Genomic DNA, 21,055 nt, shown 5'->3' with positions numbered 1-21,055 from the left:
CAATATTAACATTTGTTATAAATGTTAAAAATTTTATAGAAATTTATTTACCTTCATTATCAGCAGTAATATCTCTTTCTAGCTTCAGTTTATCTTGAGCACATCGAAGAATGTTTTCTTCGATTGTTTTTTCGCTAATCATTCTAATGACCCGAACTTCTCTACAACAAATTAATAAGTATCAATGATTATAATGATAAATAGAAAAGTAATTTATGTTATTGTGCAATGTTAAACTGTCCCCTATTCTCAGTTTGCACTGAAATGTACAAGTACATATTCAAAATATTCACAATGATACCTTTTAAGTTTTTTCTAGAATTGTATCAAATTACTTTTATTTTGGTTTTCAAAATCTGTATATGAGGGATGGACCAAAAGTCCTCAGCCCAACCTGGCAGTGGCACCAGAGAAATAAATTAGGACTACTTTCCATCTGTAATACATACTTCCATTCCAAGAGAATCTGTTTGTTCTGAGTGTAAAAATATGGGTTACAAGCATCACAGATAGCCTCACCATCTTGAAAATGCACACTAGAAAAATGGATTTTCAAGTTTGGGAAAAGGTGATATGGCTAGGATCTAGTACCCTCGGACTAACTTTTGATCTTTAGAAAATGCTGCCTTTTTTAAAAGTATTGACATAAACTTACTAGTTGAGGAACATATACTGTACAGTACACATGATATGGAAACTGAGACCAGCAATATGTACTATACATCTGGGATGAGATTGGCATCAAAAGGTTCTCAGAAAGTAGATTCTGTCTCCTAAAGTATGTTGAAATCCAGACTCATATTCTCATCACATGATAACATAGTGAAACAGAAACTAGACAAAATGCAATTTTTGTCGAAACTGCTAATTTGGATTCAGATTCTAAAGGATTCAAGAAAGGAGATCAAGTGGCTGACTATAAATAGTATTGGGATACCTTTTTGCCTGACAACAGAGATTTTGGGGTTATTGAGAAAAAGTCAAGAACTGCTCAAATTTTCACAGTGGATGAATAGAATAATGTGTTTTTACAGGCAAGAAACAACCCTTTGCAGTATATTCTTCTTTTTCTACATATTAAACCTTTTTTAATTTTTCAAGTAGAAAATATTTTTTATGTACTCAGTGATATTTATAACAAAGTAATTTGCAAATTAATATTTTTACTCTAACATTTAATTTTTCATTGTGACAGACTGCAAAAGGCTTAGTTTTTTAAGTACAAAAAATTTTATATTTATCAACAAATAAATAATGATTTTGCATATTTTTATTCTTTATTCCATTTAGTTCAAAAAGAAACTTATACAGTGAATGTAACAGAGTTCAAATAAATTAGCTAACAAAGATCATATTACAATCATTGTATACTTCTTAAAACATTTTCTTGATTTTTAGCAATTCTGTTTATGTTTTAAAACTGATTTAATTTCAAAAATAATAATCCTTATTACATGAAAATTTAAACTACATTCCATAAGACTTCAAATAAATTTTAATTTTAAAAAAATTATGAATTTCACGGATCACTAAAATTTTTTCTTACCATGCAAAATGGAACAAGCAAGGGGTATTCCTTTAAATATTAACATAAATATTCCTACCAGTTCTTTTTTTTATTATAATCCAATAAAGCCTTAATCTCTCACTTACCTGGTCTGTCCAACTCTGTGACATCTGTCTTCTGCCTGTTTATCATTGTACGGATTGAAATCTATGTCATGAATTATGACGACATTTGCAGCAGTCAGATTGATGCCGAGTCCTCCAGCTCGAGTGGACAGTAGAAACACCAGTATTTCTGGAGTTTCGTTAAATTCATCTATGAGTGGTTGCCTAGAAAAAAAAATTGTTAGTACATATTATCATCAATTTTAATAATAAAATTTAAGAAAAATTTGAATTAATACTTTTAACAATCTCTGCAATGTAAGAATGATGTATGATGCATCACATCTTGTGATTAAAAAGAAAAAAAAAATCTCTTAGTCTAAGAGAATATAATTCTTGGCTAAATAGCAAAAATAGTAATTATTAATCGACATGGATCAAAGCAAAATTTCATCTCATAATTTATGTAAGATATACAGTAAATTATCACTTACACATGAAGAACTGATTGCAATAAATATAAATAAAAATTATTTCTTTGTGTATAGTTAGGTTATAACAAAGATTATATCAGTCAAATAAGTCTCAGATACTTAATACACAATGAGCTCATTTTAACTCTCTAAATTGTGAAGAACAAAACTTGTATAAACATCACAAATAATAAAGTCATATCAATTCATTTTCAGACAGACTACATATTAATTAAGATAGTGTTGAGAAAAACATGCAGTTTTGTCCCCCCCAAAAAAGTTGAAGCAATGCTAGCAAATCAATATTTGTCAGTCCTTTTAGTTGCCAGATTCTATATCATTTCAAAATAAAAACATATATTAAAAATTATTCTGAATATCTGTGAGATCAGTCTCAACGTCAGAAGAGTTAAGTTAAAAAATCTTATAAACGAAAATATAAAAACTGTCTATTGATTTTTATCTCATTAAAAAATCTTTAACTTAAGAATTAAAAAATAATATGTACAGTACTCCCGATTATCCGGGCTAATGGTGGGGAGAGGTGGCATGGATAATCCGAACTATAATTATTTATTTTTAAAATACAACATATTATACATTTCTAAGGCAGACAATTATTTTAACATGTTTAATGCTCATTATTAAGAAAATCTGTGATTTTGGTTTGTTTGCAGGAATCTTTTAATGATTTTTTAATAATCAGTTCGAATTTTTCTGAGCTATGTCATTATACTTGAATTCCCATTGGTCAATGTATTCCAACAAAGTGTCAACAGAATTCAGGGCAGTGTTATGACTAATGTGATTGATAATTTCTTCTTCTCTACTTTCAGCTTAATTCTCTTGCTCTTCTGGTTGAATGAGATTGGAAATAATATTCGCGTCACTCATTATTTGTAAACCTCTGTCACATGAATCATGTTCTAACCACTCCTCAATATTTTCTCTATTAACATTTTCAAAGCCATGTAAATTTGCACTTAGCTCACTTATTTCAGATACTGTTTCACTTGCCTCGGGCTTGATAGAATCCAAAAATCACCTTCTACATTTGGTAGAATTTTCCTCCATGATCGAAATGAGTGTTATTGGCTTTATTTTGTTCCAAGATTGAGTTACACCATGTATCGCATCCAGTATTGTCATTTTTTTTCCAAAATTTAATCAAATCATTATCTTCATTACATTTTTTTAAAATTAAATTTATGCACGGATAATCTGCAAACCGGATAATCCGCACACGGATAATTGGGAGTTTACTGTATATGCATTCTAACATCACAAATAATAAATAATGCACCTTATTTATAAAAATATAATAGAGAGAAACAAAAATAAATAAGTAATGCATTTGTATCATTATAAACAATAATAACTATTTACTAACCTACGCCAGGTGTCGCCGACATCAGGAATCTGATACGGCATACAAAGAAGAATGATACAAATCCTATAGTTTATTTTTTGATAATTTTATGCTTATTAGGATATAAACAATGGGAATAAAAAGCTATTTTTCTCATTATTATTAGACATTTGAGCAACTTGATTCACTCCTGTCTTAGATACAATTCAAATATGTAACATTTAACCAAGAGCTAAACATACATTTAAAATGATGATTCAAAACATAATCCAACAAAATATAAATACTTTTCATGTAAACAATACTTATAAATAAGACATTTTCAATTGCAAATGCTGTCAAATTACTTAATAAGATTACATTATAGATTCCCTTATAGCTGAATTTACAATTGTTTGGTGTAATTAAATGAGTGAATTAGAAATAAACAAATTCCTAGCAATTTTAAATATTCACAAAAAGCATTTATTGGTGAAGTGACAATTAAGATGTCATGTTGGTGGTCTTTTACAATAAAAAAAGATCAGCAATAACAAAGAATAATTTGAACAATACAAATAATATGCATAATTGTTCATATTTAAAATTTAACAGAACTTTTTATCAAGTTAAATGTATAAATTTGGCAGCTGAGTTACAGCACTTACCTATCTGCAACGGGTATTGAGCCATCCATTCGTAGAAACCTGTAATTTCTGATATTCATGTATTCTTCTAAGATGTCTAACATTATTGTGAACTGGCTAAACAATAAAATTCTATCACCCTGGAATATTTAATTTTGTTATATTAATTTTTTACTTTGAAAAAATTTATTAAATCTGGTTATTAATGTATTCAACTTACATTTTGTTTTAGCTCAGGTATAAAGCTATCTAACATTTGAAATTTACCAGAACTCACTATTGTTTCAGGACTTAATTTAAATGATGAAACAGTCTGAAATAATTCAATAAATCATTAATTATCAACTAAACAAAATTATACAATTAAAACATTCTTATAAAAATGATTGTCATCTTGCAGCATATTGAAATATAATGCATACAAAACAGATTATTATATTAGATTTTTTATTTATGAAAAATTAACAGGTATCTTTAAATATCAATTATTATTAAAAAGATAATCCAGACTTTTACAATTTACACTATTTTAATGTGAGCCAATACCCAACACCTTGTCACACCGATATTTCAGAGTCAGAAATATCAGTGTAAGCTCTGTCACACATTGCACCTTTATTGATGAGTAATCGGTGAGAATTCTGATCCAAAATGCATTTAAATAAAATATCTGAGTTCAAGAACTACTCAAAGATGATCAATTGATCATCTTCAGAGTAATTCTTGAACTTGGGTGAACATCTGATTTGAGGGACATAATATTTCGATTTATTTGTCCAAAAAACCCCTTTTAAATGGTTATAAAAGTGAAGAAAAAAGAAATAAAACTTACTAGTTATTTTATTGCTAATATAGATAGTATCAAAGTGTTCATTGCATTCATTTTAAAGAATAGACTTTTATACATTTCCAAAAGTCCATTTTAAAGAGTATGGAAGTTCTCAGCAAGTAATATTAAAAAAAAAACTTGTGTCTTTATTTCATTCTGATGGCATAAAACTCTATACATTTTTAAAGATTTTCATCTCCAAGTGAACAATAATTTGCAAAGTGATAAGTTTAATTAATTTTAAACAAATTAAAAAGTCCTGTATTTATTTAAACATGTTCTGCTAAATTTGTTTGACAATGATTGTTTACTATGATGATATAATTTCATATTTAATGAACCTGAAGATGATCATTTAAAAGGATTACACAGAAAACAAATGCTGGAAAATTAAAGGTGGATTTTTTTATGGTAAATATACCAATACCAGTTAATTTATTAATTATTAATAAGATTGAATTTTGGGATGGCACAAATTAAGTAAAGTATATCTGGTATCAAAGATTTCAGATACAAGACTAGAAATTATAAAATGCTGTTGATACTCATACAGTACCAACTTCAAAAACAATTTACTTATTTATTCATAAAAACATTGGAACAAGAAATCCTTGACTCCATCTTGTAAAATTCTAAATATCAATATTACAGATAAAGAATTATTTTGAATTAATCTAGATAAAAAATAAACCAAACAAAATTTATTTGTTATTGTTCTTGCATCTTCATATCTAATAGAATTACTTCCAATTTTTCAATTAACCAAATTTTTTCTTGAGTTAATAGATGCATATTGGATAGACTACCAAGTCCAAATATTCTATCTAATTAAGTTATGTAAAATGAAAATCTAATTGCCATTTTAGAAACTTAACAAATTTTGCTAAAAATGTATAAACTAATGAATTTTATTTACATGTATTGAATACATTTAAGTAAAATATAAACTAATTTTTATTTGAAAATTATTTTATATTTCAATTCAATAATCTAGATTCTGTTTTATTGTTAAGTTTAACAATCAGACTGAATCTGTAAATTGAAAAAAAGAGGTCTTTAATTCAAATTTACATTATTATAAACTAAAATAAAACAAATTCAACAAATGTTTGGCATTATATTATCATGTAATATAGATAACAAAATCATGTGTGATAAAAATAATAAATTAACAAAGACTGACTCAAATATAAGGAAAGATGATTGTTTCAGTGTTGATAATTTTATTTTACTCCTCTTTATTAAAAAATATATTCTGCTGGCCAAGCAAAATGCAATGCATGATACAACATGATGGACTATAGATATTGAAACAATGGAAGCTTCTTTCGTGGTGTTGCATTTTGCTTGGCCAACAGTGTATATTTTTTAATAATCATATGTTTAATTATAAGCTTGAGAAATAATGTTCATAAAATATAAACTTAAATCTGTTTTATTAAAAAATAATCCAGTAGGGTATAATCTGTGCTATATACCTCTTTTTATTAAGATGTGCAATATAGGATATGTTATTAGATTGATAAAACCTTAATACCAACTGTAATTAATAATGTAGAATTAAGGAAACCATAATGTATCATTATATCATTAATAATTTTTAAACTAAAATCAAAATAATAATATTTACTTTATATTGATGGCAAAGCTTGTGTAACTGAAAATCGGACATTGGAAGCATATCTTCTAAAATGAGTTCAGGATTTGCATCACAATGAGTTGGTTCCTACAAAAAAAATCATCATTATTATAAAATTCAAAAATTGATTGTTTAATATTACTACCTTTAGCATTAATTTGGCCATTTGCTGAAGCTTATCTTCTGTGTACAACGTTCTAATTAATAGAGGATGATTAGCTAATTTCCTTAATTCCATCATCATTCCTATACCGTTTGTGTGTACTTTCTCTTCTGTGCTTTTCTTAACCTGATAACGAAGTAGAACAAGTGATATATATCATTTTTTCTTTTGAATATGATTAAATCTTTAAAATACTTACTTTACTGGATAATTCTGCAACTAAGTTGGTATATTCTTTGTATTGTACCTCTGCCATTGGACATAGTTTAACTTCGTCGTGTTTTGCAGGAAGTTGTTTTAGTACCTGTTTAAGAATTAAATATTTAAAATCAAAATTTTCTAACTACTTAAAGGCAGTGAGATGATACTTTACTGAACTATTATAACATTTTAAGTCCAGTTTTATAAGAGAGAAATATATGTATATGTATATGTTATGGACAAAGTGATTAATACGGGCATTATGAATAATGACCAACAAAATCAGGTATTGTAATAAATTTTAGTAATTTATCAAATTGAGCGGCCATTATGAATACTGCTATCATCTAGTCGGGCAAAGTGATGATAATACATTGAGGAGTGATCATCCAACATACGCTAGCCAATCAGCACTCGCATCGGAGTTGCGCGTGCTTATTGCATTTAGTACCGAATTTGGCGGAGGTCGCAACTGTTTGTGATCTCGACGGATTTCTCCCGGAGGGTGGCCGCCGGCCAGCCGCCAATTGTTTAACGTCACTAGTTATTTATTCACGGTAGTTCTTGAACACACGTATCAATATCTGGTATGTATCAATAGCGAGGTTGAGGCCGAAGTTTTAAACGTGACAACGTGTACGTTGGACATTCGGCGTCGCTTTCCTCTAAGCCTAGAATTGACAATGGTGTTTGGAAAGTCAGTGGAATCATGCTCGACATTCCAAATGCCATTGTCAAACTTCTAGGCTTACAGGAAAGCGGCGCTGAATGTCCGATGTACACATGTACACATTTTCGCATTTAAAACTTTGGCCTCAACCTCGCTAATATCTAGTGACGTTATAGAATCGGCTTCTGGCCAGCGGCTCCCCTCTGGAGGAATCCGTCAGGAGCACAAACAGTTGCGACTACCACCATGATGGCGCAAATAGGTAAAATTTTACCATTTAATTAATATAGTTAATAGTATTTAGTTTTAAAACATTACATTTTTTTTTTAAATACTTTGAAATAATTCACAAAAAATAAATATTTCTAAATGAAATAAGTGGAGATTTTTAATCAAATTAAAATGTCACATAATTTAAAATTTGGTACTAAACGTGATATGCACGTGCAACTGAGTGCTGATTGGCTAGCATATGTTGGATGATCACTCCTCAACGTATTATCATCACTTTGCCCAACTAGGTGATAGCAGTATTCATAATGACCGGTCAATTTGATAAATTAATCAATATTTATTACACTGCGCACCCTTTTTGGTCATTATCCATAATGACCGATTAATCACTTTGTCCATAACATATATATTTATACACACAAATAAAATATTGGAATTCAAAATTGCAAAATGGGTATCTGTCATCTGGAAAAAGTTTCCAGTGAAATAATAATTCATTCCTTTAAAAAACGTTGCATTACAAATGCAATGGATGGCACAGAAGATGACTTAGAGAAAATGATTTTCCAAAATCAGCTGTCATAGTGCGACTGATGAATCGTTTTTACAATATATTATCGATAGTAAGAGCAATTAAGATTTACTTTACCTATCTATGATATTTTTAACAAATTAATTCTTCACTTCTTGTTACTTCTCATTTTTTGAACTTTGTAAATAAATCTTACTACTAGTATTTTTTACTTTTCACAAAATCTGCTGAGTATTGAGATGTGGCTTAGAATCAAATAAATATGATAGTTAAAAAAAAACTTCTCAATCTTGAAATTGCAATCTTCCACAAATCAAAATGCAGAATTAACAAACTACATGACTCAGCCATTGCTGCTTCTTATTAGTATTTATTTTAATTAAGACATTTAAACAAAGTTGTGTGTTTTTTTTTTTTACTTTTTTTATGGAAACACAGAATTTTGCAGAAAAAGGCTATCAGGGAGGCAATCTCTATAAAATGTGACATTGGCAATTCCAACCTTTCCTTGTAAGTTTTTCTCTTAACAAAATAATTTTATAAAATTAACTGTCTTTATATAGTCCTACATATCAATTGATTTTTTAAGATATAAAATCAAAAATAATCTAAAATTTTCTTTTTTCCATTTAAAAAATTTTAAATCTTTCATGAAATGGTAGTTTCCTTTACTATCCAGTTTGCTTGTAAAACTTGTTTCAAATTTGACTTCAGAGAGGGGGATTATTACATGTACTGTACATTACAGTATTATATAAATTACAGGGTCCGTAGCACATATGTAAGTCAAAACTAGTGAGAAAAGTGAGTTTTTGGACAGAAATAGTAAGTAAAATGTGATCAAAAAGTGAGAAACCTTTCAGTAAAAAAATAGAAACTGGTATATGCAACTGCAATGGATTAATAATTTTTTATTTTCACTGTAATTTCTTCCAGTTATCTGTATTCAAACAAAAACATCTGAGATGTAAAAAACTTATAACAAGTAAAAATTTATGACAATTTAGATGACAGTCAAAATTTTTCTTAGCAGTTTTTCTTTAGTAAAGATAAGCTTGATGCTTAAAGGCAAAATGTAGAAAACAATAATACAGGTAAAAATCTTGCAGGTACCACTTGAAAGCATCAAGCTTATCTTTACCAAAGAAAAATGCCTAAAAAAGTTGGCATTATTTTTTACATATCAGATATTTTTGTTCGAATATCAATTGTGTTTGTTTAATAATTGTATAATTACATCAAGAAATAAGACAATGATGTGTGATTTGGTCAGTGCTCAGTGACTGTGTCGCCAACTGACACTTTCAATACGCTGTTTAGAAAAATTGTTATAAAACATTTTAATTGGCATAAATTTGAACTCATGTAATTCTGAGTAACATTTTGAATAAAATTCATTTGTTTCCTTGCAATTTTACCTTTATAAGCATTCAATTAAAACTGCCGTAATACTGAATTAACTATGGGAAACCCCCGTGAACTTCGACCTTGCAATCTGGAAGTTTTGCCAGCACCTCACTGATAACGAGTAAGGCTAAGTTTAAAAATTTGAGTTTTCAAATTTAGTACCAGTAGTTTTTTCTGTATGAGCATCTGCAGTGCCAGACGAAGAAAAATACTGCTTTTTTGGCAATTTTTGCACTTTTCAATTGCCTATATTTCAGCAATTGCTTTATAGAAAATATTGAAAGTTTGACCATTACCTAAGAAAACAATTTTCTTTCATACAAGATATTCAAAATTACTTCAGGTGTTTAGGGGGACAAAGAAATTGACCTCTGGAAATTGGCAACTCTGATTTCTGTATATATAGTCAGTCAGTGCCTTTTTTACTTGGCAAGAGGTCACTGCCCAGACTTGTGACATGAACAATAATACATGTTTCTACTAGTGATGGAACCATATGAAAATCTCTCTTGATTTCGATTCTGCTGAAAACTCTCAATTCCAATTCTTTTGAATATGTTCTAAAGTTTATTTTAATTTAGCAAAAAATTGATTTACATTACAAGCACAGTACAGTCATTAATTAATAAACATCAAGCTTAACTAGTAAACCCCCTTCAAAAATCAGAGCAACTGCAACCACAACTAGAAACAAACAGTTTGTTCTACATTGCTGATTGTATGCACGTTTGCATTCAGCACAACATCTTTGTGCCACATCAAAACATCATATGGTGGCAACATTGAAAATAGTTCATCATGGTGGAAAGTATGAGGATTGATACTTTTACAGAATCGAGATTAATTGAGCTTATTCAGGCTCAAAGAATGCCTGTGGGATTTTAATTCTTCATTTTATCGAAGATTTTATCGCTTCGTGTATCCTCACCAGCTGTAATAAAACGATTTGCCTTTTTTATTCATTGCAGAAAAGGAACTGCTTGTCATTTTAATAAGAAAAGTGCCTAAAATTCCATAAATACTCTGAAGTAGGACATAAACTGTCAGTAAACTCAAGAAAATAGTCAAAAACAAGCTACTGTAATTTTATTGGTTTATTATGAGGTCAAGTGTTTCTGAGTTGCAAAGCCAACAATCAATGTGACCGTGACAATACGTGCACAACTCATGCTTGTTGAAGTTGTGGTCGCCTGCATGGCTGGAAATCGCCAGGTGTGACCACTGCTTAAAAGTTGTTTTGAAATTTTCAAATTGTAAATTAAACTCATTTTTAAATTTACATTATTTGTGTGTGACAGTGACTGAACATTTTGCTTTCAATATATACAGATTGCCAGTCAAGCTGGTCAAATGGCAACTCTACTGTCATCCTATCTGCCTTAAAATGGAGACAAAGTAAAATCTCTAATCACTCTGACTTACATGAAAAGTCGCCATGACAGACATCGTCATGTACTCTGCTCTGTGGAAGAATCATTTTAGGAATCAGAAATCGCAATGAGATTTGCTTGATTCTAATTCACAGAAAATGCCCTATTTTTTTGATCCTGGTATTTGTTCCATCACTGGTTTCTACTAGTGTAATCTTCACTTGCTCATGTCAGTTTTCAGTATTCATTAATTGTCAGTTTTATTTCTTTAAAAAAAAAAAAAAAATGTGATAAGTACAACTTTCCTCTTCTCTGACTCACACTGCAGTCAATAAAGTTTGGCATAAATGCTATGCTGCCAACCAACAATTGTGGTGAACATGACTAAGTAGTGGAAATTCTCTTCAATGACAAGCATTAAAGTCTGGGTCAATTTCCCCCCACAAAGCAGAACATTGACCATTATTGTTACATTTCAGTGCCAATTTATTGTAGATATTAATCAACATAAATTATATCATTTTAGATTCACTTGGTCCAAAATACATTATCCATTAAATTATCCTGGTGATAATAAAATATCACCAAGATAATTTGAGTAAAGTAAAAATGATGCAAATTTGATGACATTCTTGGCTCATTTCCAAATTTGTTATGTAAAATGACTCTCCAAAATGACTTAACGGAAATCACTAGTCATTCTAGCCCTTCTGTTCACATCACCATACTTTCTCTTGCCAATAGGTGGCACCATGATAAACTTTTGCAAGGTATGTATGTCGTTAATGATTATGAGGTTTGTGACAAAATAGATTATCACAAACCTCGTAAACATGACACAATAGTATCCAAAATACGGTATATGGCATGTAACATATACTAAAATCTCAAAATTAGTGAGAAAAGTGAGGTTTTTATAAAAATAATGGTGAATAGTGAGCAATCTGAAAAATAGCTCTATGAAAGTCTCTATGAACCCTGAAATTAACTGTTTTATTCATTTTTTTATAATTAAAAGAAATGGATAGTGTAAATTTAAAATTTCTCTATTTTCAAACATTTGGTTCATAACTACTTTCACACAATTATTTTTTACATCTAATTAACAATAAGTTTTACAATATTATTGAAGTTTTCTGAACCACAATTTGTTAATATTTAAATGGTTTTTTTATTACTTATAAAAAATAATTTAAATTTATTCCAAAATGACATGTTTGTATGAAAATATCCTCACTAAAAAACTTTTATTTTTCAATAGTATGAAATTTTGTTAAGCAATTTTTCTTATTTCATTTTTAAATTAATATTTTTCTTCTAAATAAATCATAATGATAAAATTTTATAATTAAACAAAAACCTCGTTAGAAAGCAAAAAGTACACTATAAGAAATATTTTAAATTCATACATTTGTTTCACACATTTATAATTGAATAACTTGGATAATTTAACTGTATAAAAGTATTTTTTCATTGGAAAAGTATCATAACATCTTTTAAAATATGTGGAAAAATGTACTATATTCTTAAGTAAAAAAAATACAGTGAGTAACAGCTCTCTCACTAATCATAAATCCACTGCTTCAAAATTTTTTCAAAACATTATATATTTTAGTTTCAAATTACAAAAGGTATACTAACATATAAATGCACATCTCTTAAGTTTTTTGAAAGAAATTTTAGGAGTGAGAGCCAAGTCTTTTCTGGACTATTATATATTTAATCTGGGATCATATGTGCTTATTTGTTAACAAGCAAATAGAGTAAGGTGGTGATTTTCTGCTGAGTGCACAATTATCGCTCCTTGAATTTGATGATTCTGAAAAATCCCTTAATGTGTTTTCACATGCCAAATTTCAATGTCCTATTTTGTTTAGTTTTCAATATATTGTTTTGTTTACAGAACAATGTCCTTGAGCATGCTCCCATTGCAATAGTGTGAAGTAATTTGAGACAAGTTCAGCTAGAAATAAATGACAGGATAGCTGAGATGTTTCTCAGAAGAACCAGAAAATAATTTTGTATTTTTTTGACATGAAAACATTTAAATTGTTGAAAGTCACAGTGCCCCATGCTATCTTATGAAGACAAATGTTCAAGATCATAGTGACTTGCAAACTGCCATGGCATTATGTTATGCATAGCTGACAAACATCCATCAGTTCATGGATGTTTGTCAGTACAGCTATGCATGACAGCAAAAATGATGTCAGAGTGGAAAAATGCTGCTATATGCTTGCGATCATGCAACAATAAAGAAAAACTTGTATATGACTGCATGCATAAGGTAGTAATTTTCTGCAGCAGTTTTTTGAAGGCCTGTGATAAGAGGAAAATTTTTTGACTGAAATTTTGCACAGATAGATAGCATGTATAATGAGGATAACACAGAAGCACAGCTAAAGAAGTCAATTTGGTGAAAAATACATGCAAAAAATTGCTGCTATTGCATTTGATTTGCAAAATTAATTATTATTTAGTGTTACTGTTATTGACTGTATTTTAGCAAATTAACTGAATTAGATAAACTTACATCACATTTTAATCTTCTTAATACAAAAGGTTTCATTATCCTTTTAGCTTGTTCAATTCTTTCACGTTCAAAACTACTTCTATTATCTTCAGTTTTCTAGTTAATCAATAGAAAATTATTGAATATGATTACATATATTTCAGTCCATTTTGCAATATATATACATATATATATATTAAAATAAAATTATAAAAATATTTAACATATAATTAATAAGACATAAAATACCATAAAAGAATTATTATCTTATAAATCATTCTAAATAAAATTATAAAAATTAAGCTACATTAATTATAATGAAAAAATAATTATATAAATAATTTCAAACTCACACAGGCTGCAGAAAATACTTGTTTTACTTGATCAATTTTTCCTAAAAACATATCGGGCATTACAAAAATAAGTAGAGACATGAGTTCAGATAAATTATTTTGAAGTGGTGTGCCTGTTAAGAGAAGGCGACGTTTTGCCTTAAAAAATAAAAAAAAAAAGATTGTAGTCATAAAAATTTTAAGTAAAAGTTTAAAAATTAGTCCATTGAGAATATTTCTTACTCTAATTCTCATAAGGTTTTGATATCGTTGTGTTCTCATATTTTTTAACATATGAGCTTCATCAAATATCACATAATGAAAATCAAGATGTTTAAAGAGGCTTCTGTCTTCAGCACTACTAGTAACTAAAGCATATCTGTAAATAATAATAATATTATTATTATTTTAATTGTAAAATAGAAAAATCTATTCACTATAATTTTGTGCAGGTAACCCATGGACTATGTGTGTTTAAAACACAATTTGAAAGTGAGTGCAAATTATGCAATACGACTGGTTATATGCTGATTTTAAATTATTGTTATGAATGTATCAAACTGTTTTTTCTTTATCTAAAATCACCAAGAACATCTTTACAAAATGTGAAAGACCTTATGTACTGTACACTGCTGGCATATTCTTCTGTCATCGAGATTTACTCCAAAAGCATCAAAGATAGATGCTTATATGTACTGTACACCTGTGCCTTAGTTCTCTCACATTCATTTTCTTTATGTTTGTTCAATCCATGCTTTAACTAACAATATCAGACACTAATATTTGAACCTGTCTTGAAAGCCAATATATTTTCAATAATTATCCCCTATCTACATAATAGCATAATTTCAAAGATCTTTGACAGTTAAGATGCATTAGGATGACAATTGTTAAATCATAAGCTATAAACTCAATATACTTTTTATCCCATAAAGTGAATTTAGATACCTAAAAATAATCATATACATTTAAAGTGATAGTTCTAGCTTAACTATGAAACATTTTGTTTTGTTTACAGACAATAGCATTACTTTCTGCAATTTTTCGAGCAAAATCAAAACTAAAAATAACATCATTACAACTCTGCATAATGTTTTCTAAACAGTAATTGGATAAACAAAACATAATTTCAATATTATGTAGGATAGTTTGACCACTACAATTAGTATACAGCAATCATGACAAACTCAAAGGCTAACACAGGCCAAATAAACAAGGTTTAAGTTTATGTGGACTGCAAAAAAATGAGCGAAAATAAAATTAATGTTTTCTTCCTGACACTTTGCATCTCTCTACTACTATATTTCCTTCCCTGGGGAAATCTTATTTGCAGTGTTTTCAAAGCTGGCCCATGTTGAATGTCGGTAATTTTGGATCTGACAGATTATTTCCTTTCATAACATAATTGTAAATAACTGCTCACATTGATAAGTACTTCCAAACACAAAAATAATTAATTTAAAAAGTACTCTTTTTTTGGCAAGACATATGTCAAAAATTAAGTGGATTTTGCGAAATGTTTAAAGGAAATTTTAAACTTATTTTTGATCCTGGAATCTATCCCTAAAATAGTGGCACATAGTTTTGTTACACCCTGTATATAATTTAATTTCTTCTTTGTTTTTACAGCTTAATATTACATTTTTATTATCTGAATTACTTACGTTGTGACCAAAACATCAAAATCATCCACTTCATCATTGAGGATTTGATGTCTTAAGAGTCTTCTTTCATCTTGAGGTCCTCGATAACATAAAACACTTGCAGATGGTAACCATAAACGTAATTCTCTTAACCAGTTATCTACAATAATAATTTTTTAAACATATTTTGTAGTTAAAAAGTAACAAACTAAAAAATAAAAACCTTACCTATTGTAGATGAAGGAACAATGATAAGAAATGGTCCTTCTTCTCCCTTTTCTTTAATTTGTGCTAGAAAAGCAATAGCTTGGATTGTCTTTCCCAAGCCCATTTCATCAGCTAATATTCCATTTATATGCTTTTTGTGCATTAAAACTAACCAATTCAATCCCAAAAGCTGATATGGTGCTAAGTGTAATCTGCAATATCATTTCATAAAATGCTGAATTGAATATAAAATAACTTTAAAAGATATTTTATTGTTAACTATTTTTACCTATTGTTTAATAATGAAGGTTGTTGTGAGATATAACCTTCAATTTCATCCCCCTTTCCTTCTATTAAATATTCAATCATTTTTCCAGATTCCTCAGAGATACGTTGACATCGTTGCATCAATTTTATTACCGCTTCCCTAGTGTTTATCAGTGTTCTGGCTCCATTAAGTAAATCAGGAGTTATATATTTATTACTTTCAAATTTATTAACCTATAGGAGATTTAAAATAAAAGTAAAATTATTTTTTCAAACAATAATATCATAAATCAGTTTGAAATAAAATTATGAATTAATTAATTTAAAACAATCTATAAGTTTTAAATTATTTTTATAATTGTTTACCAAATCCATCCATCCATTAAATGGTCGAAGGCCCACAATAATGTCAACTTTTTTTTTGCTGCAACCAGGAATACTTATTAATTCCTCAGTTGTTGCTTCTTGAAAAAAGTTTAGAACTGAAGCTCTGGCTGGAGTCAATACATCGTCATTGTCATCACTATTATCACTATCATAAACATTTTCTTGCTGATAAACTCCTACGTCGTCATCATCACTATCAGCTCTTATTTTTTTAATTTTTTTTCTCTTTTGTAAATGCATAGGTTTTTTGAGAGGTGTTCTAACATGTGGAGTGTCATCATCATCACTTGACTCTCTCATTGGAATAATTTTCTTCTTTTTTTTTACAACATTATTCACAGTTTCTGAATTATTTTCTGGCTCAACCTTTAACTGAAACAAATCATCAAATGTTTCACAATTTTGATTTAACCAGCTATTATCTGAGACTGATGTATTTTTATTATCCTCAGACTTCTTTTCAGCATCACTTTCATCAGAAATAACTGGCTTAGCATCGCTGTAATTTTTTTTTGTAGAGTTTCTTCCATATGTTCTCATTGCAGTTGTTTTTGATAACCATCCATCATCACTTTCATCTTCTGAGTCTTTTATAATGGGTGCATGCATATTTGATTTTGTTTTAGCATTATCAGTTGGTACCGAATGTTGTGTATTTGTTAATTTCTTTTTCATTTGATTTAATGTATCCTGTTCTGTATTTGGTTTAATGCGTGCAGTTGCCTTTTCGATATCCCATTGACATGATACAAGAATATCTTGCATTTCCTGTTGAAAAATAAAAAATTAGCATTTATAAAATTATACTTTTTCACTCAAATCTTTATAATTAACTTACCATAATATCTGCATATGGAAAAGTATCCATTAATACTCTTAGACTTCTTTCTTTATCTGTTAAAAATTCTGAATCTATATCAGAATATTTTCTTTTTTTGAACCAATTATTGACTGAATTTTGTTCACTATCATCATCAGTCTCATTACATGCACTTTTTGGTCTTTTTTGAAGTATGGATAAGGAAACATTCTCAGAATTTGATATTGTGGTTGAATGAGTATCTGATTTTTCTGATCTGTATTGAAAAGAAAAGAAAAAAAAAAAGAATATACAACATTGAAATCCCTAATGTAAATTTAGATTACATTTAATAAACAAATTACTATCTAATAATATAAGCCACTGTAACAGTATACCTAGAACAGCCACTAGGGGCATCCCTAGCTATTATTTAAATTAACAATAAATTCAGTTTTTTGCATAACAATATTAAAACAACTGGTTGACTACTAAAATGCACTTTTGACTGCATTTTAGTAGAGTACGCCACAAGAAATTCAGTCTATTATTACTGTATTTACTCACATATAAGACAATCTCGCATATATAGGATGAGGTGTGACTTTAGAGATCAAAATAAAGAAAATTAGATTTATTAATGCAATTCTAATTTTATATCAAATGCACATAAATGCACACATTGTCCCGCAAAAATTACTGGCATTTTGAACTTTAAGGAAAAATCTTGTAAAATCAACAACATAATTTGTTCATATAAAGCTGGATGATCCGGAACTTTTTTGCCTATTCTTAACAGTCGAATCCACTCTATGTTGATTACACTTATGAGTTTCTTCAAATTCTGATTTCCGAATGATTATCTGTTTTCACCTGGGAATAAATTTAAACTTATATTGGACTCCAGTGTGATTTTGGAATTAAATTCAAAAGCTTTGCTTATCCTATTGCTATTCATCTTTAGTCTTGACAATACACAAGAACAATTCAAACAACCCAGATAAAATACTTTTGTTTTTAAACACTATAGGGTTACAGAGCATCCGGTAAAAAATGCAAATACATGGTTCACAAAAATTATTGCAAAAACGCAAAGAATCCTTCGCTCACGTTTATAGGACAAGGTTTTTGAAGCAGTGAAAAATGAATAAAACCCTTGTCTTATATGCGAGTAAATGCAGTATTTTTATTTGTAATATGAATTTATTATTGACATGAATTTATTATTTATACCACAGAATGACACCGCTGCTGCTAGAATGCCCACTAGGGGGCATCCCAGGCTACTAGTTAATCATAAACCATTAGGAACATTATTATTTTTAGCTTTTTGCTTCAAACGAAAATGTATAATCTATTCTAGATAACTATCATTGTAATTTCATATGGATAGTCTGAGGATTATCTGCAATTTAAAGATTTTTCAGAAAGTTGGTGCTAGTTATGTAATAGGAAAGGTTACACATCAATTTTAAATTTCATTTATGAGCTCACCAAACACTCTTAGTGACTTTAGAGAAGGAAAAAGCTGTCTTTATAAAAACATGCATGCTGAGACACAATATTCTTCTACATTCATAATTTTTCAGAAACCACAAAAGACATATTGCATTTCTCACTTTTTAGTTTTATCCTATTCATCTGCTGTATCTTCAATTCATGCTATAATTGAGATTACCAAATCTTCCAGTTTGAGTACTGATATTAAATAAGTACTCACTTTTTGAACCTTTGTATCCGATAATTTTTTACTCTCCAGAAAACAAACGTTTTTGTTTGTTCTTTAAAGATGGCAACGCACTTTCATACACCTGGCGTTACATATGCAAAGAACAAGAAGACGACAACGCTACGTAGCGCACGCATATATTTGAAAATTATGTTCGAATGTATTTTAAAGCTAAGCGTTTCTCGAAGAATAATTCAAATAATTGGGAAGCCAGTTTTCTTTTGTTCTTTTAACCTGAAGCAGACCTCGAGTGAGGCCGAAAACGTTTGTTTTCTGGAGAGTAAAAAAGTACCGGATACAAAGATTCAAAAAGTGAGTACTTATATAATTGAGTTTATTAGCATTCCTGCTCAAACATCTATCTTGAAAGCTAATAAATTTCCAGTAATTATCCCCTATCTATTGTAAATAATGATGATGTCACTTCAAAGAACTTTGACAGTTAAGACATATGATGCAATAATTAATATCAGCTATGGTGATCAACTATGGAGATTCCACTGTATATAGATAGATATGTACAGTTCATACATATACATAAAACTATTTTTTTTTTGTGTGTAATTCTTCATATTACCTCAGGCATAAAAAGATCATGGGGTTCAAAAAATCATAATAGTATGTATAGACTTTTGTTGTGCTTTTTCTGGCTGTATATCTATCCTTTATTTCTTTGTCCTAAACCTGCCACTGGGTAGTTCTAGAAAGCTGCTTTAAAAACAAGTTTCTAATTGTTATCTAAATTGTAATCATTGACAAATGTTGTTCTCACAATACATTTTTTGTGATTCATGATTTTAACAAGTTTTACACTGTCTAGAACCTGTCTATGCAATCCACCCTATGTTTAGATTGCGATTATGGCTCGGTGATATTCACAGACAAAATAATCCATCACAACAGACCAGACATCACATTCATTGACAAATAAAACAAAATCACACAGATTATAGATGCATTTGTTAAAAATACCACATCATACAAAAGACAACAAAAATATCAGTAAATATTTAGAACTTGCTTTTGAAACAATGTATATGGAGAATGGATAAGATGTTTGTCATACCTGTAGCTCTCTTCTGCATAGATGTCATACCACTGCGCATAAGTCTAGAAATATTAGATTTTAAGTACCACACAGCATGCACATCACATTACATAAAGCAGCTATACTAAAAACAGTAACATTTTTTCTGTAAAACTAGACACCAGTATTAACTAAGATATATCCATAAACATCATAACAATATGCTAATAAATGTAAAAATAAACTCAACATTCGCCAGACTGGTTGACTTAGGCTGTTCTTTCATGATGGATAGCATTTAGCATGAGATAACTGTGTAAAAATTTCAGTCAAACAAATTTTTTTCACTTATCATAGGCCCTCAAAACACCACTGTGGAAAATCCCTGTCTTATGCATGCAATTGCACAAGATTTTTCTTTTTCATTTGTCATATGATTGCATGCATAAAGTGATGATTTTCCATTCTGATGTTATTTTTGCTGACCTGATGACATTGAAAATGGTGTCATGACTTGTTAGCTTGAAAGTTGCTATGACCTTCATAAGAAAACCTGGGGCACTTAAATTGTTGGTCATAACTAGGGTTTCTCAAATGGGATCCTAATTCTTTTTTTAACCTGGGAAATCCTGCAAATTTCTTAAAATTCACTTTTTTCTTATTTTGTGTTAAGGTTAAGGAAATTTTGCAAATAGAAAGCATAATTAACTCAAACTGTCAGAATTCATTTGTATTTATTAATTTTAAACCTACTTATTAGTTTTTTAAATTTTTGCTCATTATGGCATGTCACAAATGGTCAATAATCAACACACAGCTTATTTGTGGCAGGACTTTCAAAATTCTTTACTTGCCAGAACCTGTGATATCTGGAATAATTGTGCTTACGCTGTGTTAATTTTTAACCATGCCCAGTAGCTTCAACTGCATTTTTTTTTATATTTTAGAATTTTACTTACTTTAACTTTTTACTTTGCATTCAATTAAATTTTTGTATTTCAATTTTTACTCTTTTTTTCCTTTGTCAT

General features: G+C 29.1%; 1 protein-coding gene across 2 annotated transcripts in view; it reads right to left on the bottom strand.

Moving 5' to 3' along the window:
- Window positions 1-21,055, bottom strand: part of Etl1 (SWI/SNF-related, matrix-associated actin-dependent regulator of chromatin, subfamily a, containing DEAD/H box 1) — a 46,049-nt gene that overhangs the window by 468 nt on the left and 24,526 nt on the right. For both annotated transcript variants that reach the window (XM_067265440.1, XM_067265445.1), the window contains exons 4-18: window positions 17,311-17,548; window positions 16,452-17,240; window positions 16,108-16,319; window positions 15,840-16,030; window positions 15,633-15,771; window positions 14,212-14,347; window positions 13,990-14,127; window positions 13,658-13,753; window positions 6,910-7,014; window positions 6,693-6,836; window positions 6,539-6,634; window positions 4,300-4,392; window positions 4,101-4,219; window positions 1,654-1,836; window positions 52-161 (exon numbers count right to left, since the gene is read on the bottom strand). In XM_067265440.1, coding sequence (XP_067121541.1) covers window positions 52-161; window positions 1,654-1,836; window positions 4,101-4,219; window positions 4,300-4,392; window positions 6,539-6,634; window positions 6,693-6,836; window positions 6,910-7,014; window positions 13,658-13,753; window positions 13,990-14,127; window positions 14,212-14,347; window positions 15,633-15,771; window positions 15,840-16,030; window positions 16,108-16,319; window positions 16,452-17,240; window positions 17,311-17,548 — 2,789 coding nt within the window. The remainder of the gene's footprint in view (window positions 1-51; window positions 162-1,653; window positions 1,837-4,100; window positions 4,220-4,299; window positions 4,393-6,538; window positions 6,635-6,692; window positions 6,837-6,909; window positions 7,015-13,657; window positions 13,754-13,989; window positions 14,128-14,211; window positions 14,348-15,632; window positions 15,772-15,839; window positions 16,031-16,107; window positions 16,320-16,451; window positions 17,241-17,310; window positions 17,549-21,055) is intronic.

The sequence above is a fragment of the Centruroides vittatus genome, unplaced genomic scaffold (genome assembly GCF_030686945.1).
Source record: "Centruroides vittatus isolate TY-2023 unplaced genomic scaffold, ASM3068694v2 contig_1050, whole genome shotgun sequence".
Classification (NCBI taxonomy): Eukaryota; Metazoa; Arthropoda; class Arachnida; order Scorpiones; family Buthidae; genus Centruroides; species Centruroides vittatus.
Note: the sequence above shows the minus strand (reverse complement) of the source record. Positions and strands in the feature narration are given on the sequence as shown.